Source organism: Seriola aureovittata, chromosome 3 (genome assembly GCF_021018895.1).
Source record: "Seriola aureovittata isolate HTS-2021-v1 ecotype China chromosome 3, ASM2101889v1, whole genome shotgun sequence".
Classification (NCBI taxonomy): domain Eukaryota; kingdom Metazoa; phylum Chordata; class Actinopteri; order Carangiformes; family Carangidae; genus Seriola; species Seriola aureovittata.
This window is the reverse complement of record NC_079366.1, coordinates 6,374,299-6,398,082: the sequence shown is the minus strand read 5'-3', so window position 1 is coordinate 6,398,082 and position 23,784 is coordinate 6,374,299. Positions and strand designations below refer to the sequence as shown.

At 41.9% G+C, this 23,784-nt stretch overlaps 2 protein-coding genes across 2 annotated transcripts; both read right to left on the bottom strand.

Moving 5' to 3' along the window:
* Positions 1-14,045: 14,045 nt before the first annotated feature.
* hmx4 (H6 family homeobox 4) lies at positions 14,046-17,593 on the bottom strand. The gene is made up of 2 exons (XM_056371718.1): positions 17,237-17,593; positions 14,046-17,052 (listed from the first exon to the last, which is right to left on the bottom strand). Exons 1-2 carry the CDS (start codon positions 17,457-17,459, stop codon positions 16,478-16,480), a joined length of 798 nt encoding a protein of 265 aa, XP_056227693.1. The 5' UTR covers positions 17,460-17,593; the 3' UTR covers positions 14,046-16,477.
* Positions 17,594-19,066: 1,473 nt separating this feature from the next.
* hmx1 (H6 family homeobox 1) lies at positions 19,067-22,081 on the bottom strand. Its single transcript, XM_056371717.1, has 2 exons — positions 21,428-22,081; positions 19,067-20,044 (listed from the first exon to the last, which is right to left on the bottom strand). Exons 1-2 carry the CDS (start codon positions 21,726-21,728, stop codon positions 19,422-19,424), a joined length of 924 nt encoding a protein of 307 aa, XP_056227692.1. The 5' UTR covers positions 21,729-22,081; the 3' UTR covers positions 19,067-19,421.
* Between the last annotated feature and the right edge of the window lie 1,703 nt (positions 22,082-23,784).

Here is a 23,784-nt window from a genome sequence, read left to right as displayed (position 1 = left end):
TACAAAGCATCGGGTCTGTCTCCTCAATGCATTTCCACTCTGTAATTGGACACATGTTCCTCTGCTGCTTGGCCAGAGGGCATACATGAAAACTCTGCAGCAATAAGAGCATTTTAGCCCCGAAATGTGTTGTATTCACTTATTTATGTATCCCCACAACACGCCTGCAATATTGATTAAATCAAGAAGATGCTGCAGCATTTTTTAAAAGCTTTTTAGGGATCCAAGGAGGAGGAAACACCTTTGATCGCTTCAGGTAAAATCCAGACTCTATTTAAGTTGGAGCAGCATTTAGTTTTCTCCCCTTTTCTCTTTCTTGTGGTGTGTGTACTATTTCTGTTTGTGTGTGTGTGTGTGTGTGTGTGTGTTTTGCTTAAATTTCTGTCTTTTCCTCTTTCTTTCGCCCTCTGGTTTGCTGTGTAAGTACAGGCAGCACACTCCTTAAACAACAAACACGACAAGCTCCGTGCAATAAAAGTATCCCATCTAATATTTATCAATATAACTCTACCTAGACTCTGAATTGAGTTGTGTTCAGCCACTCAATTTAGTGTGAAGATGGAGAGAGGGGAGAGTGCTGTGCGCTCAGGATATTTTTAGGTGGTCAAACTTGTTGACGTCTAAACAGAAAAGCAACTAGAGATTTTGCTGGTTCTGTTTAATGTCAGGGTTTGAAGCAAGGCAGATATTTAAAAATCAAACTGGGAGAATAAGGTTGGCAACATTATATATTTTTCTTAATGTCAACAAATCTAATGAAAAGATCAAAACCAACAACATCTTACTGTCTTTCAACTTTCCACCCTCCCTACCCTGTCAGGCGCTCAGTTACAAGCTACTGGCTTCTACCGAAGATGTGAGAAAAAAAAATGCTCATTATAGTTTATTTTTGTTGTCTTTTTTTTTTTTTTTTTTTTTTTTATAAAGGCTAGGTCATTTTATTAAGTTGGGCACTGTAGTAAGGAGTAAATAGTGTATTTGTTCGAGACTATCTTCTTCTGTTGTTTCATGCCCAAAACTCTGTGCACACACAAAGACAGAAATATACAAAGTAAGCTGCTACAGTAATGTAGATTGAGGTTTACATGACTGACATTTGTAAACCATGTAGATGTGTCTGTAATCGCTGGTTTGCATATCGGTACCTCTGCCTGCTCCGCCACTCTTAAGAGCTGCAAAACAAAAACAAAGAAGAGCAGCAGTTTTACTATGTTCGCCACACGTACCTGGATTTGTGTCCTTTTAGTCTTCTAGTGGGATATTTTGACAAAAGGAAAATATAGAATAAAGCCAGCATAACTTCATTTAACTCAACCCACATCATCATTATGTTATCTAAAGTGAACCCTCCATGCAGTTTATTATTATTTGTCAAGCATTGTGTCTTGTTCTCCACCTCCCACCCCCCCTATATGTTCATTTTTTTCCTGTATTTGTTTTACTTTATTTTGCTCTATGATCTTATTCCCTCAGTCTAAATTGCCCCTTTGTCTGACAAGTCTATCATGTTGGCAATTACCCTGTTTAATAGTTCCTCAGTCACTCCTCGCCCCGTCACAGGGGGAAGAGAGGATTTGGCGGCACTTTTCTTCAGGCGAGCAGGGCAAGTCTCATTAAATTTGCATTATAAGTTAAAAGAAACACACGCACGTACATACACACACACACACACACACACACACACACACACACACACACACACACAGAAAAACACAGCAGCACAACTACAGGGCTCACAACACACACGCTGTATGTGTTTGCATTGAAATATTCTCACAAACACAGTGCAACATCTCTAATGTCTATTGACATTATTATAAAATGCAGTAAGCTCTTCTATAACTTTCTCTTTAAATAACTCTTCATCCTAAGGTGCCCTGTGAGAGTGAGGAGAATTTCCCCCCGTTACACACTGATGATTGTGTTAAACTTTATTAACACAGCATCTATTTTTTCTGTGCCTGTCTCTTGGTTTCTCTCCATTTGGTCTATTTTACATCTGTGGTCCAACCCCCCCCCCCCCACCCCCGTCTTTTCTCTCTCTCTGGTCATACAGTCCAGTTCACTGCTCTCTCGTGTGGAAGGTGGAAGCATGAGAGTCAGTCACTGCATGCTGTATGCTACACTAGTTAAGGGCAATTTTATTGTTTAAGCAGCATTAAGTGCAATATTCGTTGTTCATAGTAGCTTTGGAAATAGATTAGGATGTGATTAATGAGGGGTCTGAGGTCAGTTATTGTCAGATAGGTGTGTGTATGGATTCGTCATATTGCTTTGCAGCATAATATCCCATTTTCTGTGGCCGATATTCAGCCAGGCCTGCTCTGCCTGTTATGTTACTTCTCTGGGAAGAAATCGGATGTGTGCCTGTAATTTCCAATGATCCCACATCGTATTTTTTTTTCTAGTTGTTTTTGCGTCCGTGCCAAGAACAGGTGAATATTACTCGCTTTGAGCCATGATTGAAAATTGATTAGTGTTCTTTGTTAAAGTATGGAGTGATAAATGATTAATCTGGCTTTTCTAAAGGAAACATCATGAATAGTTGAGGGACTTTAGGTCGTGTATAATACAGAAGTCAACAGGGGCGTGGGAGAGGCGAAGTGTGAGAAAGGGTCTAAGAAACCTGTTCCTGTGTTGTGAAAACAGACATGCATCAGAGTGGATGGTCAGAGAGAAACCAGGGCTTATTTAACATTATTTCATCTGCTGCCAAAAGTTAACCCCACTAATCTGCTGTTACTGCAGCTTTTCTGGAAAAATATATAGGGTAGGTGTTTTTAAGATTTACTTCAAGCAAAGTCACCAGTATAATCAAAGCAAAATTTGTGCTCCATTCTGTTGGCTATATTTTTCACAAGACTACAATTTTGTTAATGTTGTGATATACAGTTAAAATGTACAATAATTTTCACGTTTTTGCATGTTGATGAATGGTTACATATGCTAACATGCTAATGCTTTGCAGGTATACATTTACCATCTAAGTTCCACGTGTTTACATGCTAACATCTGCTAATTAGCATTAAACACAAAGTACGACTGGTGGGAATGTTGTTAGTTTTGAAGGTGTTTTGTCATAAATTGAAGAACTGTACAAATTGAATTTTGACCTGATGATGGCACTAGAAGAAAAGTTAGAGGTTCACCAGCATTATTACAATTCATCCCGAGGGGAACATGAATGTGTGTAAATTTTCATGGCAAAACATGCTACTAAAAACCAAAAATGTCAGCCTGCTGGTGCTGGTGCTAGAATGAATAGCAAGGAATCACCAAAGTCATTATGATGCATCCTCCACGGACCGTGAATGTTTGTATAAAATGACATTGCAATCCATCCAACACTTAAGTGGTGAATCAACCAACCAAAAGTTCAACATAGCCTCATCATTAGCAGGCTATATTCACCAACACGGCAGCTGTATTAACTCAAACTTCACTGTTATGTTGGCAGACATAATCCCAAAAAATGTTGATTAAAATTGAGAACTTATTTGGAGATAGTAATTTAAAGTGTGCACACATGTAAACACACATAGAGGCGCACACAGATCACAGGGCGAGATAGTATGAAGACCTACGGTCCACTCTCTGCTCCAATTTGAGCATCTGATCTGAGCAGAGCAGACAGGCGAGAGCAGCGTGCCCTAGAGTCATGTAAAATGCAAAGGAATATACTACTCTATTAAAACCTCCTGATGGCACAGAGACACCACACACACACACACACACACACACACACACACACACACTCATGTTCACATTCTTATGTTTGTACACATGAGTGGAATGCACTTATACTTATTGTTCACTGCTCCATCATAACAACCAGACACCAGCAGTCAGTAATTCTTGCCTATGAGTGGAACCACATTCTCATTAACTGCCTGTAGATTTGAAGGTAGAAATATTGAAGCTGTGTGCTTTATGACACAGTCTGTTAATCAAGTCTGGGGGGAAATGGTTGCTTACTTTCACTTACCATAGAGACAAATCTGTTTCCTTGACCAACTGAGAATCGACCCAAATTCAGAGCTGTGGTTTTTTAACCACCTTCCTGGCACCTCCTCATCCCAACTTGTCATCTGGTATCTCTTCCACAACACTTCTGAGTGCACTCCTAAGTGTACTTAACTCTAGCAAGTCCACATGTTCTTGTTTCATTATTAAACCCTCCCAACAGACTATCAACTTTTTATTCTGCCAGCATGCCATGCTGCCAGAAGTTTCCTCTTTCAAATATTCTCCAGCACTCATGTAAGCCCCCTAACCCCAGATGACACTTTAAAACACTTAAGTTTGAAACCGCCCCTCAAATGCAGGACAAAATATTTACTTTAAGACAGGAATATTTTTCTGTCTGACAACAAGCAAGCTTTATGCCTCTTAAGTAGTGAAAGTGCCGGGAGAAATGCAGCCCTGAAAAGAGAGATCTCAGATGACGTGTTCCTTTATCATCGCAAGAAGAGCCGGGAGATGCTTTTATGAGACATGCACATTATTATTGATAGACAATCTCAGTGCTGGAGGGCAAAAGTAGTTAATGTCGACTTAGCTCTCGTGTTCATCTCTATGTTCGTTCTGACCGCTTAATTGGTGTGCAACATAGTGATGAACATTGCATTCAATTGCTTTGGTGAGTGCGAGGTTAACCAGGGTTTCTTCAAAGCTTTCTAGTGTTCACTGTTCAATCCAGGCTGAATTAAAGCAGCAAACGTACACTATTTTAACTGGTTACAAGCCTCATATACACATAACATTACCAATATTCTTTCGGACAGGCAATACACACACACCTCTGTATGTAAAGAAACACACCGACACAAAATATCTTGAGGCTGATCCCAAATAACGATGTAAGAGGGAAATGGTGAATCTGGGAGCTCTCCCGAGGACTCGCTGTGGCTATTTTTGGAGTCGGCGCTCATCTCGGCTCATCTCTTCTGACTCTCTTACCGCTTACAGTTTGTACTCTCTCTCTCTCTCTCTCATGCTCCCCTAAAATGCTTGCTCACCCCAAGCCACTTGTTTATCAGTCTAATGTTTGTTCTTGTCAGGGACAATATGTTCTCTCTCTGCAGCAGTCCACACAGTTATTCTTCATCTGGCCCCTGGGCTGTTCTTAGTCAGCCCCTGTCCCCAGACACCTCTTCGCTGACCAACGGAGGGATTTAACTATTTATGGCTTTTAAGTGTAGCCTTCATACAAGCAAATTAGGTAATGGGGGTGTATATAGGACACTTCAGGGAAAACCAAGTGTTAAGGCATTTAGTAAATGTTGACTGGATCGAGGGTGTTTTCTGACATCACACACAAATTCATAAGAAGTCATTATGAATGCAGATGCTTTTTTGGAACAACTACAATAGGTTTATGGATTCTATAATGATATAGAGTATCATCATAGAATCCATAACATTATCTTTGTGACACCAGAAAAAAATCATCCTAAAGATATTTTGCTGAAAGCATCTTCACAGAATCCCAGTTGAGGCATCACAAATGGAAATCGCTCGGACGATTCCAGACCAAGAGGAATTTTCCTTTTTCATTTCCGTCCACTTGGGATGCGATTTCACACCATTAGCCCCCCTATCCCCCCAACCTCACACCACCCCTGCAACATAAATATTTCAACCTCTCAATCTATATTCATTATAAAACACATGCCCAATGCAATATGTGGTTGTGAGGACACAGGGCTTTTATTTATTCATCTTATTTATTTATATTTCTTTCCTGAGGGCGAGACGTTGGTTTCTATCCATCTGTGCTGATTGCTGGCTATTACAGAGCACTTAGAGCCTCTCCTGAACTGGCCAGGGGGGAGCGCAATCCTCGAGAGGTCCGCTTGCTTCAGGGCTAAGAGGTATGTTTGTTGTGTGTGCTTTTGTTGGGAAGTAACAAAGTTATCACAAGTGTGAGAGAAAACACAAAGTATCGCAAATGAAAGACGAAAAACTGTCGTGGCTCAGAACACACAGCGCACAGGACTCAAATGCTTGACTCGGAGACATCAATGAAAAGTTCAAAGTTCAACCTTTATTAAAAGGTAATGTTGGCAGGTAAGGGCTTGGCGAGGGGCGAAATCAGTGGGCAGGCAGTGGTCAGTAACGGGCACAAACACCAGGCAAAAATATAAAGGAAACAAGCACCAGACAAAGTCCAGAAATAAGCTGGAGGTCAAAAACCGCCAGCAAGAACTGGTAGGTGGTGGACCGGTGTCTATACTGGGGAGGTGATGAAGGATTAGGGAACAGGTGAGCCGGTGGGTGTGGGGGAATCAGGTGACAGAAAGTTGGGACGGCCTGCGGTTACTGCAGGGCAGGTGGTAGTGGCAGGGTTTGAAATGAGTAGACAGTTGGTGAAAATGGCAATGGCACGTGATGTCCAGTAAATGTAATGTAATTAATATTTTTCTTGCACATTAAATATACAGGTCTCTCTGCTTATAAGTATATTCCACCTGCTCATCTGCAACAGTGGGGCCAGCCCTATGACCACAACAATACTACAGACATTCAGAGTTAAGTGTCTTAAGAGTCTTAAGTGTTGCTGGGTCAGTAAGGTTTCAGATTCAACCTAAAGTCTGTAATGGTGTGGGCATGTTGCTTCAGATACAGGTGAAAAGATGAAATACACTATAGGACATAATGAATCTGTGAATGTGGAGGCTTATTAGATGCCAAAACTGCACCTTGGTTCACTCTTTCCAGTGGCAGTTATTTTATCTTCTCATCAATACAGATGATCATGAGGTAAATGGTAGAAATACATTTCGCATTACAAATTTTACCTGCACATGTTTTGCAAAAGTTGAGCCAGGTTCAAATTTATTGTCGGACTATTCAACATTTTTTTGCCTGAGCCCTGAACCCTATGTCGGGACCCACATTGTGCTGCCAATGCAGTGTTTCGCTGAAAGGACTAAGATTGATCTTATTAAATGATTGGACTGCTCTTTACTTTAACCAAATGTAGTGGCATACACTCTAAACTGGAAGAGATGCTGACTACAGCATGCACATTTGCAGCTTTACACTCATCTCTTTAATGGCAGAAGTGATGATCAGTACATAGTGCAAAGTCCCTCAGCGTGCTCTCTGTTGTAAGAGCCCCTGTTCACAGCCAGTTGGGATTTGGTGTTTGCCAAATTTCACTCACCCAAAAATTCAGAACTAATGTTTTAGCACGAGTGTTTTGGCTTGTTTTTGTTCAAGCTCTACTGTACCCATGTGACCCACTGAGATCTTGGTGGATGGTTGAGCTTCCTTAATTTGACTTGTGAAGCCCTTAATTGGATCACATGTGCAACAGGACTCAAACTTAAACTTGCAGAACATGGGGTGTTTGGGGAATGGGTTTCACTGCAGCTATTTATTCAGCAGCATCCAGTAGAGCTGTAAATGGCAGCAGGCCAGTGTCTCTCTGGTCTCCTGGGTGTTACTGTGTGTCATGTCACTATAGTGGCATGCAGGTCAGCTCTGCTACACGCACAGTACATGTTCTGCTCCGCTTAGATCTGGATGACCGCATCCTGTGCTACAAGACCATCAAGGTGTGTGTGGGAAGGTTGCATGGACCTTTGTGGTTGAAGGTGTGTGTGGCCATTTTTGTGTGTCTATGTGTGTGCACACGTGTGTGTTCAGTGTCACAAAAACTATCCGTCCATTAGTGTGTGAACAGGCTTAAAGGACAGGAAACAGGAGAGCTGCAGGACTGACATGGTTGGCATGTCTTTATTAATGCTGGGAACATAAATCAAATTCAAATTTAATTTCATAACCAGTGGTGATGTCAATTTGCAAAACATTTGAATGAACAGTAAATGTGAGTGTGATTGTTTGTGATATAATGTCATTGCATTTATTGTTATAAACCCAACAAATATCTTTAAAAAGGATTAGATGTTGCTTAGCTACAGTTAAATGTTTCAGCAACCAGGAAATTCACAGTAACATCAGAAGCTTTAATTAAACCCCAATTAAAACAGAGACTTGAGAGACTTGACTGCCTTGATAACATGAGTGAAATAGGTGGTTAAAGCCGTCAAATGAAAAGCAAGCAGACTGTAAGTTACGCTGGTTTGAGGAGGACAGAGAAAGATGGTGGTAGCATATTTTAAAGGATTCACAGAGAGGGGAGTAGAAAAGTTAGGACACTCCGACAATTGTATCTGTTGTTAATGGACCTATATTGACTTTGTGAAACCACATTAAGTATTCCATGTCTGTACATGGTGGAGCTCATTCTCTGGTGTTATGGATAAGTGTTGAACTACCCCCCCCCCTCTCTTGCTCAAACGCCTCCCCCTAGACTTCCCCTGCCTCCTGTCCTCCCTCTCCTTCCTTCTCCTCTTTCCTCTGCCTTTATCCCTCCATCTTGCCTATTGATTGGCCAATAATGTGTTTTCAGTGGCAGATTAATGGCACATTATCCTGACATGGGTGTCTGAGGGGACAGGATGTGAGGGAGAGTGTGAGAGACTCTGCTCTTTAATTGATACACAGATTGCATGCGTGACTGATTTTGTATTTGTTTTTGAGACAGAGAGGTGTAATGAAAAAAAATATTGCATTTAGAATATTTAACATGGATTAGATGTAACTGGAGTGTTTCATCTATTGTTAATAAATACTTTATTTTAAGTAATTACTTTACGTATTTAAGCTGAAGATGAAAAGCCAAAATGTGAGATTATGAAGATGAGGTGCCGGGTTGTTCTTAGTTTTGGTTCATAGAATTTTTTTCAGCCCACATGGGCTGAAAGTAATTCTTCCATTATAGTTGAAACCAAATTAACATCAACATGGTCGAGATCACAGGATTGGGGTAGAAAACATGTTTCTGTAATGCCATAATAGTATACGGCCTTTTGCTGGAAATCTGGGAAATGACTGTTTCGATGTGAATCTGTACAACACATGTCCTTGCTCTGTATGGCTTTAACCTTTGATAGACATCTGTCAACTCTGGCAGCTAACATCAGAGGTTTAGTGCTCTTTGTTTAAGCACCAGAGTGCGATCAAATGTTAGGCTGACTTTATGAATAGATTCATCATGTTGGGAATATTACGCAGCAGTCAGCCAAACATATGGCCATGTAGTATTGGGTGATACCATGGATGGAGGAGGTTTTAAAATGTGTGGCATTAAGCAATACAGGCAAATGAGCACAAGTAGTCTGTGTTCTGAATGATTCCATTTACTTATGTCAAGCAAGTGAAACTGCATTTGAAACATCCACTCTAAGGAAAAGTTGCAGTGCACGTGATCAAGCTCATATAACAGGCTAGGCTATGAAAAGCTAGCTTTCATTTCCAGCATCACTGTGGATGAAGCACAAGCTTACCAAGTTTAATATTCTGGTTTTGTAATGTTCTTTGCAAATTTATCACAAATAAAGAAACGTCAGAAGAGTGAACGATGAAAGGATGTTTTGCTGCCTTTTCATCGTTACTAGTTAATGATAGCTAGGTAGAAAAAATAATTTAATTCATTGTGCCGCTCAACAGCTACCAGCTACTTATCTTTTCTTGCATGTTACTCAGTGCATGAGTTGACACTGTGAATCTATCAATACAACTTAAATGTCAATATCACATTACATTTGTTTTTATTGAAAAAAAATTAAACACACACTAACAGTGCGAACTCTTACCTTAAAACTCCCATTTATTCCTTCAGTGTAAAACCATCCATGGCCTTCATGAAATCCAGAGCTTTTACCAGATCGCTTGATCTATACAGTTTGCTTTCTTAGCTAACAAGCAGGTTTTCCTTCTTCAGATAATAAACTATTTCAGCGATTCATGCAGTTTTAGGGACGAAAAAAGCTTTTCACAGTGATCTCGTCGTCAGCTCTCAGTCATTCTGGTTTGTTTTCTGCCCTGTCTGTGCACACATATCACTGACGATATCACGCAGGAACCTGTCTACGGGAATATATATTGTTTTTCACTATAATGTATTAATGAGGGTAGGATGGGGTGAATTTATCAAACAAGTTAGCTTTGGTACTGTCTCTCAAATATGTAAACACAGACATTTAGCAATGCTAGCAGCACGGCTGTAGGGTTGGCAGTGTTGTACAGTCAGTTTCTCTGTTCAGCACTTTGGTCCAGACTTAAATATTTCAACAACTGCAGTATGGAATGAAAATAAATCCCCTGATGTTCTTCTGGTGCTATGTTGATACGTTTGGTTTTTAGTGAAGTGTTTTAACTATTGATGCAATGAAATTTGACACAAATATTCATGCCCCCCTCAGGATGACTTGTAATAACTTGCTGGTCTCCTGACTTTTCATCTTCTGTAGTGCCACCATCAGGTCAGTCTTTTAATATCTGCAAAACTAATGACATACCCATCAACTTCCTTCCCCTGTACTGTGTACTGCTAATTGTATTGTTAGCATGCTAAACTAAAACTGTGGATATAGTAAATATTCTACCTTCTAAACGTCTGTACGTCATCATTGCCACTGTGAGCATGTTAGCATGTTAGCTAACGAGCATTGAACTTATAGCACCACTGTGCTGAAGTAGAGCCTCACAAAGTGTGGTTATAATGTTTTCACCCCAAACATGCAACAGTGAATAGTTTGCATCTTTGCGTGATCATACAAAGCAACAGCTATAGGATTATATAGATTACACTGTAATGTGCATATCACAAAATTAATGTTCTAACCTCATATCCCTGTCCATTACATACTTTCAGCCACTCCCGCTAGAATTCAAAAGTAGAGTTACATAACTCTGTGAACTGAAAGATAAAAAAGAATCAACTTTTCACCATTCCTACAGTAAAATTGTCCCTGTCATAACTTCTGCCTCTCGTCAATAGCAGATTCCCACTCTATGTAGTTGTGGAGGTCAGTCTATTTGGGGTCAAAGTTCATATTTGTGCAACACATTGCTTGCTGCTATAGCTTGTTCAGGGGCCCAGTCAGTCTTGTTTTCATGACATTTCTCTTTTGAATGGGCGCATGTTCACCTTTTCTGCAGACCTCAGTCAAGCACCTCCTACTGTATCTGCTGTTCTAACATGCTGAGTTTAGGTTACAGCATCATAAAGCATGTGGTAAATTGTTACACATGGACAAATATTCAAAGCAGACATTTAAAATGCACAGAAAGGAGTTTGAACACACACACACACACATGCAAGCTTTGGTCTAGTTTGTACTGTAGGGTGTATAAATTTGTTCATTTAAATCTATTTACTTTTACTCTCACACTTGCTTTGCAATTAATTATTTGCCCTGGTTCAATCTAGTCTCATCTTCTCTTGCTTGCTTTTATCTGATTACAACCCCTCTGCCATCTTTCAGTTTCCTCAAGCAATTTGCATCATGAAGTAAGGGGGGGGGGGGGGGGTCGACTAAATTAGCAGATCAATAGACCATCAAACAGTCCTTAAGTGTGACACATACACAGACCTTGTGTCTCAGGTTTCTGCCTCTAACTAATAGCCTTGTTGTTTACTTTACAATGTGCTGTGTCATGTAGTTTTGCTCTCAGGTTGCCCAGTGCATCGGGACCCCCCCCGGGGGAATCCATACACTGGCTTTTCGGAGCCGACTGATACTGGAGAGGGCACCGGCAAATACTGCTTACACATTTTGTTTTTGAATCTGTCTTGTTTTATCAGACTGACCAACATCGTTGAGATATTTTTGAACTGAGTGCTGCGGCTGTATGAATTTTACACATACACCATTGGCCCAAAGAGCCAAGAAAGTGGAGCATCTGTACTAAATCCTCCATGTGAAATCTTTTGGTGACAGCCTTTTCTGTGCTTTCATGTTGCAGAAACATGTTCGGGGACAGTCTCTCCCATCGTCTTGGGCAATGACCTTTGTCAGATGACTGGGAGAGGTCAACAGAGGTTAAAGTAACGGGCGAGCTGAGAGAGGGGCCCCCCATCTAGTCATGCAGAAAGGAGCTGCCAGTGAGTTTTACAGACACACACACACACATACACACTCACACTCAGGGTCACTCTCCAACCAACAGGAACAGCACTTCCTTGCTCCTCACCAGCCCGACCTGGGCTATAGAGAGGCGCAGACCCATGCAGAAATACAAACGTGATTGTAGCTTTTCAAACACAAACACACACTCATCAACTGGTTCTGAGCGATCCCTCCTCCCTCTTTTTCTCTCCTTGTTACGCACTCTCCTCCTAGGTCCCTCTCATTCAGTTATAATCGCACGCAGTCGGGCTTCAGTGCACAGACTACTGTGATGAGCTATGACAAGGCAAGAGGCAGGAGGCAAGCAGAGTAAGAATGGGAGAGGAGGATGGAGTGACAAAATGAAAAGAGCACAGTGGTAGAAACAATTAGCACTTCTTACTACGAGCACTGAGATGAATTGGTGCATTTGTGTCTGACATACTTAGAATGGTATTTCATTGTACCGGATAAAGCGTCCGCTGCAGTCTAGAGATGATCTTCCATTAACGTTTCATTAAATACAATTTAAATGTTAGTCATACCATTTGGCCACACCTCGCATCTTGACAGTCTGCCGTCATGTCTGAGCAGATAGCCACCAGGGATTGTGGGTACTGAGCAGTGGTGTGACTCTCTCTAGCAGCTCTGAAACACGAGACAGCCTGCCGGACATAACAGGCCTCTTTTCTTCGATGAAGACACACACAGTCGGTGTCTCTGCATCACACTTTTGCTGATGTATGGCAATGCCTCAGATATTTCTTTACTATTTGATGGACATTCAAAAATGAACAAATAGTGTCCTGGTTTTTCATGTGAAATCCTGTTTACATCAGAAATATGTAGCTCTGCCTTTTAACTTATGATTTGTATTGAGTATGATTCAGGTTTACATCATTAAAAATGTAAATATTAAGTGTTGTGGCACAGGGGTCAAAGGGCAGCACTGATAAGGTGAAGTTAATTTCAACTCAGTCCAGTGCCCCCCCATCCCCCGGTATCCCCGGTAACTATATATATATCCATCTTACCAGAAATTGGAAATATTTCCCATAAATTTCCCATATTCATGCACGGAAGAGTCACAATGAAACGCCCCCCCCCCCCCTGAAAGTGGACCATACCATTTGTTAACCTTGATGTTAGCTGAGGTCTCTCTGTCTGCCTCATTCCCATCAGTGGCTCATGTCCTCAAGTCTCTGCTCCCATGTGTTGAGCAAAATGAGACACTGTAGGTAAATGTAAGTATAGCAGAAGCTAGCTATCTAGCTTTTATTTTCTAATCTTCAGAGTTTCTGAATTAGCTTGTGTCAAGTATCGACAGATGAATGCTAATGTTAGCAAGTCTCTAACTTTTGCCTTAAGTGACGATGTTAGCTGGTTGCCCTTTCATTTCCAATGTTGGCTTATCATTTCATTGCCAAAATAAAATGTTATATATGATCTGAATGGAGAATTAGTTGTTGTACAGATATATTTGACATCAAAATACAACTTAATTCATAGTCTTTTGTGCGGCTGTGGTGGTTTAATTAGTCTTTTTACTTTTTGATATTAGCTTTTATAATATACACCCACTTTGTTTTCACCAAGGAATTCAGGAGTTTTACCTGATTGGGTAAATTAACAATATTAAAATACATGTGTGCTGAAGGCTAAGTAATTGTTTTAGCAGTGGTAAGAAGTAATTAGGTACATTTATTCTAAGTGGCAAGTATAATTTTTAGGTACTTGTACTTTACTTGAGTCTATTTCCATTGTATGCTACTTTATACTTCCACTCCTCTACATTTCAGAGAGAAATATTGTACTTTCTACTCCACTACGTTATACGGCTTTTGTCAAACAAGCAAGATACTGTAAGGACTGTAACACTTTAGTTCACTGAAACATGTGCCTTCGCTACACTGGGTTCCCTTTTGCCCTGGAGAAAAAGTTGGACCCCCCCCCCCCCCCTCCTGATTGTCATTGTATAATTCACACTCTGACTCAGTCAGTGCAGGAAGGGAATTTTCATTAGTAGAAAAAATAACATGACTCTAAGGTTCATCCTCTGACAATTCATGATGTATTATTTTAGATCAGACTCTGGTTAAACCACAATTTGGTTCCAAGTTAACTTGTCCAAGTCAAGGATATTAAGTTTGTGACATAATGAGGGTGAAACGATTCCCTGCAGGGATCAATAAAGTATCAAATTATTATTTTTGGTCTTGGGAAAATCATGAGGTTCCAAACATCACAGCTTTACACAGTGGAGCTTTTCAGACTGATTTGTGATGTTTTATATGCCAAGATTATGAATCGCTTTAAATTATCACAAGAACTGCAAGTTCAGTTGAAGAACATACCCCAAAAGAAAATATGTGGTCCAGAGGGCCATACAGTATTTTGCTACCTCAGTATTTTTCCTTAAGTTTTTTTTTTCTGTTTCAAAGAGAAACAAAATCAGACTACGTCATGTCTTGCTGACTGTCGAGTATACCGTAATGCACAGTTTAGGTTCACCAGGTAGAGAAAAATATTTAGATTCGGAATCTGACACTGATTTTATTTACTTCCAGTTTTATATCAGTTAAAATTCTGGATCCCCGTGCTGAATACTTGCCTCTTTCAGCAGATGATGTGACATTTAAGACATGTTATCAAAGAAACAGGAAATCCAGAAAGCAGATTGTCATGTTTCCTTTTTAGGAACTGGCTTGGAGCATTCATTCACTCTGGAGTCTTGAGTTTTATTTCCAAAGCTCAAACCCAAATCTTCAGTAATATCCCTGACTTGAAGCTAGTCCATAAGAAATGAGACTTGGCTTGGCTTCACAGGAGTAGGAGCACAGCTTTCCATTGTATATACTTTAAATTATGCTGAGGCTGCTGGTGCATCGGCCTGTGGCTGTGGTACAACAGCAGAGTGGCCATCGTTCAGGAAGAGAGGCTGAGCATCTAGACGCTCTCACACAGAAAGGGACGAGCCTCTCCTTCTGTCTGCATCTGTCAGCCACTTCCTGCACGGACCAAAATATTTAAGTTTCTCAACAAGGAACAAAATTAGTCTCATATTGTTCTTCTGATAAAGTGTTTTTTGCAGTTTATAAATAAGGAATATTCACACTGAAACTTAGAGGGTGATGAGCCTCTGCTATGTGATTGACGTACACATGTATGTGTGAGGTGGCCGCTCAGATTAAACACCAATGGATCAGCATATTTCCAAATATTTTCTCAAGGAGGAACAAAATTAGTTTCATGTCATGTGACCATAATTTTCAGTTTGTATCCCATTATTTTAGCTGTATAGAAATGTTTAGATTTTGATATGGACTCCCACCATTTTATTTATTTATTTATTTTTTTACAATTTTCCCTGACCTACTGACATTATTGAGATTTTTACGGTCTTGTTCCTTATGATTAAAGTATTCAGCTGACAGTAATGGATTTTGTAAGCAATGTTGAATTTATGTATATTTTTATACAATTAATACAAACTGCTTTGCTCCCAATTCAAGATACAGTGTGTTTAAGTTCTGAGGCCTGAGTGTCGGCCTCCGAGCAATTAGGGCCCATTGGATCAGCAAGCATGTTGTCAGATTGATATCAGTCAGCCTTTACTAAGACTAAGTGTTTAGGTTTTTACTCTGATTTAAGATTGTACAACTTATATATCTGTTCAATCAAAAAGGCTTCTCATATTCACACATAGAATGACGGTACTGTGAGAACTAATATTTGGATTTATAACCTGACACTATGCCTATTATCTGCAAATTCATGTCATAATAAACCACTGAACAAAGTTCACCTCAAAATACTGAATCAATCCTGTAACATATTTCTTGAATGAAGATGTTTTAATTACAGTTTCAGTAAATGGTGTAATGAGCCTATAGGCAAACGTGGAATAAAGTAAGAATAGTAGGATACTCAGAAAAAAATAGACATGCGTGAAACAGAATAAAATGTTAATTACATTCATTTAAATACATAGATAATTTCAGTAATTCAAAATTCATTATGATACAGGAAATGCATGCAAATAGCTAGGCTATAGTAATTTCTTTGGTGGCTTTAGGCTGCTGGAAATGCTGCTGTTGATGATGATGATGATGATGATGATAATGATGATAATGATAATAATAATAATATAATAATAATAATAATAATAATAATAATAATTAATAAAATACCATGTAAACAATAAAATGTAGAGACTGATACTGTTTTAGGCCAGCCTCAGGCTATCATTAGCTTAGCCTGCTATTTTCTAGAAACGGCTTTGTGTAAGTTTAGTGTCAGGCCCCTTAAAAAACCATAACTAATTGAAAAATAAATAATACCGAATCAGCTTATTTTTATGTGATATGTAACTACTCCTCTGTCGTTGTACTTGCAGTCTGCATAAACAGTTAAGGCCGCAGGTCCGGCCCCACCATCTAAACACCTTAAATGCTTGAAACTTGGCAACAGACCACCAAAAAGTGTCTCTTTCACGTGGAGAAGTATTAAAACCATCATACGTCCCCGTCATACAGGCTGAAGTACTTGCTGGCGTTTGAGAAGCAGAGGTAAGGCGTGCTACTCCCCGGGTACACCACGGGCAGAGGCATGGGCAGCAGGCATCTCCCCAGCAGGTTGCTCTCTTTGTACAAGGCCGGGAGCTGCCCCACCACCACGGGCTTTCCAGTCTCCGGGAAATCGGTAACGGGTCCGTCGATTTCGGTCGAGATTTGCCGTTTCAATTTATTCCTGCGGTTCTGAAACCATATTTTCACCTGGGTCTCCGTCAGCTGGAGAGAGCTGGCGAGGCAGGCGCGCTCTGCGCTGCTCAGATAGCGTTTCATGTCGAAGGTAGACTCCAACTGGAAAATCTGTCTCTTGGAAAAAATAGTGCGCGTTTTCTTTTTCGTTATCATTTTGCTCTTCTTGGCCGGGCTGCCTCCTTTGTGGGCGTCCGTGGCCGTGGTGGTGGAGCCACTGTCGTCGCAGCTGCTGTCCCCGCTCTCGAAGCGCACCTCCGTCGCTTTCCTCGGGTCTCCGCGGCTGATGATGACCGATTCCGTCGCTCCGGTGCAGTCTGTGCTCAACTCTGCAACAAAATCACACTTCGTTTAACCCTCTGTGGTTGAGTCTCAAACTGCGCTGCTGCCAATTGACCTTAAACTGCAGCCTAATTCCATCAGATGTGAGCTGTGCGTAAAGGTGAACACAGATGACAGAAGGTCTCCATTATACACAGCCTACAGATACAGATTGACCAAAAACCCTCTTACCACTTTCGTGAAGCCTGCTGCCCGGGTCCTGCCTCTGCTGGGCTCCGTGCTCCTCGTGGTGACTCTGGAAACCGTCTTTACGCATCGCCGTGGCCGAGTCATCCTGCAGTCCGGTGGGAAGACGACCGTCACAGTTCCTCCCGCTTGTCTTGAGGTTGAGGATGTTGTCAATAGTGAATTTCAGAGAGGCGGCGGGTCGACATGGTGCGTCCACTTTGTTCATATTCTCCAAGGCGTAAGTCCTCTTGTTTACTTCCGCGACTCTACTGGACGTTAACTCTAAACCGGGATGTTAATCTCACTAACGTCTCAAAGCTCCACGAACCATAGCAGCAGCCGCTGAGCAGACACTACTGGGCTGGCGATGCTCTGCCTGCACCGCTACTGCTGACACCGGATGGAGCGCCCTGTGTCCTCTCTGATTGGTCCACAGGAGCGTACACCGAGAGCCAATAACAGCGAGGAGATGGGAGGCGAAGGGAGGGCAGGAGGGTGTTGTCGTGCCCTCCCTCTCCCCCCACTAGCCAACACTCCGCCCCAGCCCCCACCCCTCTCATTCTCATACATCTGCTGCAGGAAGACCCGGGGTCCGGAACCCTGCAGGGGACCCCCAGGAAAATCAAGAGTCTTTTAATTTCAGTGTTATTTCACACCATATACAATATGTGCTCAGTGAGACCGTGCACACAGCTGATGGTGGTGTTGATCTTATCCTGCTCTGATCTGGCACTTCTTAATTCGACTCAGAGTTGGGGGTCCCGAACTTGATAAAAGTTATTCAACCGATTTGCAAAATGAAAGTGACGCGGATTGTTATTATTGCAATTTCATTGTGTGTGCATCTGTGTAATTGCGGCATAATATTTCTTAAAATCACACATCATCATTTAGCATTGGAGTTATAGTTTTTTTTCTAAGTTGGGCGCACTGCTTTCTTTTGTAGCTATACGGAAACGTATGCAAAATATAAATGTACGAAAATACAGCCCAACAAATAGGTTATTTTTTTACATTATTATTTTTGTTATACGAGTTATTTATTGCATTTCAAAAATTGCATTTAAAATTGAACCCTAGTATATTTTCTGGAAGAAATGAGAAACTTTACAACTTTATCTCGGTCTTACCTTGTGCTTTTGCAGATGACATTTTAACCCATATATTTATCTTTTTCTCATTCAGCATTTAGTTACCTCCCCATCTCTCTTTGTGATGCTTTGTAATTTTAATCCACAACATCAGGATGGAAACTAGCAATTTTGCATGAATGAAGTTCATGCATTTATTGACGTGCTAAAATTCATAAACACATTTTCACATGTGGCGTTTTGACTTTGTCTCCTATTTGCCATTTGGATGAAGTTAAGTGTCTAACTTTCTCCAGCTCCTGCAGCAACACAACTTGCTGACTGGTGCATTTATTAAATAAAGTCTGCAAACAGCAGGTTGGTTAAATTTATTTATTTCATCTCTGAAAACTGATTGGTAAAGCCTCGTTTTTGTCTGTCAGTGGAGGACAAAACACATTTCTGTCCTTTTGATAAATAACTTTAAGAACTATCCAGATAGTTGTACACTCAGAGAGCAGCTACTTCTCACACAGTCCTACTGCCGGCAGGAGTGTATAAAGGTTAACTTCGTAGTTTCCGAAGTCACAGGTTCCTGCTCTGAGCTCAGTTCATTGGTTGTGTCGCAGAACATATGGATTCACTTCATTCACTATAAACACCTCTCTGTGTAACCCCGTCCGTTTGTGATTGACAGAAATGAAGATACATTTGAGGCCATGATGTGTGTTAATAAACAACAGCAAAACAGACAGAATTGTGCTTGTTTTTTTTTTTTAATTTATTTATCTGTTTATGTGAAAAAGTGACAAAGTTGGAAAAATCTGTGGCTTTAAATATAAAAGTTTGCAAAAATATGTGTGTATTCAAACATACAGTACATGGACACCCCCGGCCCCTGGCCTGCCCACGCTTGACTGTTATGATAGTCTATACAGTGGAAGAGACAGAGACTCTTGAAGAGGCTTGTGAACAGAAATATGAGGATGATTCATTACTTTGTGTTATATTCAGGGTCTTTGCAGCTCTTTGGATGTTGTGGGTTATTGCACGATTCGGTACTCACAGGGTGAACTGAAGTCAACAAACAGTTTGATACATGAGTCTTGAAACAGTCTTTACACCAAGCCGGTCATCTGCGATCTTAACATGCTCATGGAGTGAGCAAACGAGGACAGAGGGTAGCTGATGGAGCTGGAGAAGCCCGCAACGGGTGGAGAAACTGGATGTCCTGTCAGGTTGAAACCCAGCGCTGCGGTGGGCGCGGGTCCCTCGTGATACAAGATGGGCACCCTGACAATCCGCTGGGTCGAGTTTGGGATGTGAGCAGCCTCTAGATCCGCCGCCAGCTGCCTCTTCCATTTGTTCCTCCGGTTCTGAAACCAGATTTTGACCTGAGTCTCTGTCAGGTGGAGAGACGCCGCCAGCCCCGCTCTCTCCGAGCTGCTCAGATACCGTTTCACATCAAAAGTTGACTCCAGTTGAAACACCTGACTGCGGCTAAACACGGTCCGGGTCTTCTTCTTCCGGGTGGAGCTCGGGTCAGAAGTTGTGTCTTGCTCCGGCCGCGTGTCAAAAGCGTGCTGCGCGTCCTCGTTGTCGTCCGTCAGGTTGCTGTCCCCCGTTTTCCGGTCGGTCTCGTCGCTGCCCTCCGTCATCGGCTCGGACACGGCGGGTGAACCTCTGTCGCTGGTCGTTACGGAGCAGCAGTGATCCTCTGAGTTTGTATTGTCCCTTGGAGCTGAAAGGAAAACCGAAAATACCAATCAGAAAAAAAACCATTCAAAAATATTTTCACACATTTTTCACACATCTAGGCAGTTTCAGTGTTGAAGCATGGCGGAATAAACAGTCCGCACCAGAGGAAATTAAGTTGGAAGAGATAACACGTCAAATTGTTGACGTTTTAATCTACTTAGAGAAATGTAATCATTTTTTTAATAAAACTGGATTTAAATCCTATTTAAAATAGTCTTATGTTTTGCAGTTCATTCGTTACCAGAAAGTTGGGCTGCGCATGGGCGAAAATTAAAACGTTTTGATTGGATTGTATAACACATGATCCATGAGGAAGTTGTGTCAGGCTCGATTGTGATACAGACACAAGTATAATGAACAGACCTCCGCAGTTTCTAACCCAATAATAACATCCAACAAGTTAATGCCGATATTCGGTGTGGACATCGCTGTTGACCCGGCTCTTCCATCACATCATCTTTTTAAAAAAAAATCTATCTAAATAGGAGGAAAGAGGATAGCACTTTGTTTACATGTGAAGGCGCATGTGAGTGGCACAAATTGTGCGTAAAAGCGTCATGTTGACGTACAGTGTTACTGCGACTCTGTTTTGGTTTGTATTCTGGGCATTTGTGCGTAATCCACGTGCGCAATGTTGAGAATGGGTGACAGATTTCTTGATGACAAACATCAATGAAACGTCCTCTGCTTTTATGCAGTAGACTGGTCGGACATCATGAAATTGTACACGTGTTTTACAGGTCGACGCGATTCTTCAGCCTGTGTTCCATAAAATTGCTGTCAAAATTTCGCATTACAAACGCAGTCAAGTCAGGCAGTGTATGAGTTTGGGAAGCTCGGTGAGCTCGGTGGGGGGGGGTGAATGGAGAGAGGAGCCACGGCTGTAAGAATCAGTTTATTTAATGAAGCCAGAAGCAACGTGCGACGTACCCGCTTTCTATACTCCACGTGCTTCTAAAAAAGCCACCTTGATAAATTCACATCGATAAATAAATGACCTCATGGTGTCAACTGACATAACAATTAGTGATGCATGGTGGTAAATAAAAGCTGCGTAAATGTGCTCTACCCCCAGAGGCCTTAAGCAAAAATATGATCAAGAAATGATTCTGACACACCATGAATTTTTCAGTTGTTTTTCTATCAAATAATATGAACCAATAGTTCGTTAATAAAAGCGCGGCACTCTGTTTGCACCATTCTATTAAACGCCTTACAGTATAGTACTGACAAAAGATACAACAATCTGTCCATGCGTTCTGTGTATTAAGTTGCAGTAAGGCTCAGTTTATTGCATGACATATTTCGCGCATGGGGGGAATAATCACAGATTTCCAGAAAGGATCGGAGCTCCGGGGTTACTCACTGTGCGCTGTTTCCAAAGCTCTGAAGTTCAAGGCAGCCCCCCCGCGGTACCACTGCAGCGGCGAGTCCCTGTACGGAGACCGAGCTGTGGAGCTGGAGCCATGGGGCGTTGGGGCGACCGTGTCGAAGTGATGTGCGTTCAGGACTCTGCCAGAAGAGACCGCGTCCACACCAGCCTCCCCTCTACTGCTGTCCGACAGCGAGTCCTGCCCGTTCCGCTCCTTGCCCAGGAGGTTCTCGATGAAAAACGACGACGCCCTCGATGAAGTGGGAGTCTGTGTTTCGGTCAGCTTCTCCTGCATCTTTTCCTGACTTCACGGTGCTTTTTCACGAAAACAGAGCTGGTCCTGTCTTGATTGTGCGTTCAGTCGACTGAAAGTCCAAGCAGTCTTTTCAAGCCTCGCTGCTGTTGGGCTGTGATCAGATGAGGAGTCATGGCAGAGACGGGACGGGGATCTCCTCGGTGCTAGCGGGAGGAGAGGGAGACGGGGAGACGGAAGCAGTAGTACAGTGAAACGTCAAGTCTAACGCCGAACGAGCCGGGGGCATCCAGCGATTGGACGAGCACAATAGCAAATGGGGTTTTCCAAGGAAAGGAGACTGTCTCTCTGCGTCAGCTGCCGCCGTGTGTGTGTGTGTGTGTGTGTGTGTGTGTGTGTGTGTGTGTGTGTGTGTGTGTGTATTCACGTGCAGGGCCGTCCCCTCGAGGCCATGCAGCCAGAAGAAAACCTCTGTTCTTGGTACAGCACTCTTTATTTGGGTCAATTAGAGTGCAAATCAAAATAAAGATCAGCCAGGGCAGCAGCCATCCCTGGGGTCGAGACCCCCCCACCCCCCCGCCCCGCCCCGCCCGCCCTGTCCACTCTGACATAGGAAGCACTTACGGTCAGCTATTACACTGGCAGGGAACGACAGGAGCCTGTCAATTTTTAAGGTTTCGTCTGTGTACGCGCGTGCGTGTGTGTGTGTGCGCGCGCTGAAGTAACCTATGTTAATCCTACATGGATAGAATCAAAAATTACCTGTGTTTTCATCATTCCATGGACTTGAGAAGCAAATACACAAAGTGAGGATAGATTTGACATCAGGTGGAAGACGGTGACGTTTCAGTTTTTAGTGCGTGTGTGTGTTTGTGTGTGTGTTTTCAGTACGGGACCCTACAGGCCTTACACATTAGGCCTAGTCTAGATAACAGTAGTCAGCGTTGGTTCAGAGTGGCATGATGTTATTGACCCCAGAGTTATAAGGTTTGAGCACGTGCGTACCGAAGCATGCAAAATGGCAAGTGAAACGCTGCGTCCCGAAAATGCGGCCGCTGTCAAAGGTTATCCAAACTTTGCGTAATGGTTGATAATAGGCCTGTTTATCTGTAGCTTCTGCTACTGCGTGGTTTAATCAGCTCCAGCTAAACACGCTCTCCTTTATTTTAAGATTTACTTGAGCTGTTGACATTTTATCAGGCCCGTTCCTCAGTAGGTTGTATGATGTTTCATCCCGGGGTTCTTTGCAAGAATTAATGTTACGGCAAAAAACAAAAACAAAACAAAACAAAAAAACAGACGTTTGTTTTAATACTTCTTCATCTTGTTTTTCTTTTTCCCTTAAATTGGTATTTATAAACTCGACATTTCAATTTGACTTGGAGCAACAGGCCTTTGGTTCCTCAGATATTCCTCAGTAAACAGCATCATTAGAAAGCAGCAGAGACCCAAACAAGAGAGTGACAGAGTGAAGTTTTACATGAAAGTCGCAGATATTTTGGGGCGGCTACCCGTGCGTGGCTTTACTTACAGCTCAGGATATAAAGAGGAAAAAGCGAACTGATTGAAAGTAGCTGGTGTGTTTGCACTGAACTCAGCCCTCATCGCGCAGATTAAGATAAAATTATCACCATTAGATCATCAGAAACATTTCAATGAGTGCTGACGGGCGTCTTTACCCTTTTCGTTGAAATGGCAAGACATTTGAGCTTTTTATTTCCCTCAATGGACTCAGCAGCGCTGACCTTTTAACTCCATCCCTCCTCCCCTCTCTCTATCTCTATCTCTCCCTCTCTCTCCTTCTCCCTAAGGCTAGACTTACCCTTTGACAGAGGATCAGCGGTAATGTTGCTCTTCAACCTAACACTCAGCGCAGACAACGGTAACATGAGCCGTGTGTTGAAGAGCTGAGTCTTGCACCTGTCTTGTAATATCCCCCTCAATAAAGACACTTCACATGGCGGAGGTTGATGCGCCTTCAACTCTTAACTTCCTGTTTGATGACTATACGGTTGAACAATGACCCTCAGCTCCACCAGCTGCGAGATTTATCCAAAGAAAATTGGATTTATTATTACTTATTTATTTTATGATTGTC

Coding starts and splice junctions, on each gene's coding strand:
- hmx4 (XM_056371718.1), bottom strand. CDS start 17,459: ATGAACAAAGTGGACGCACCATGTCGACCCGCCGCCTCTCTGAAATTC. Junction 17,053..17,236: donor CAGCAGGCTTCACGAAAGTG/GTAAGAGGGTTT, acceptor ATTTTGTTGCAG/AGTTGAGCACAGACTGCACC.
- hmx1 (XM_056371717.1), bottom strand. CDS start 21,728: ATGCAGGAGAAGCTGACCGAAACACAGACTCCCACTTCATCGAGGGCG. Junction 20,045..21,427: donor AGCTTTGGAAACAGCGCACA/GTGAGTAACCCC, acceptor TTTTCCTTTCAG/CTCCAAGGGACAATACAAAC.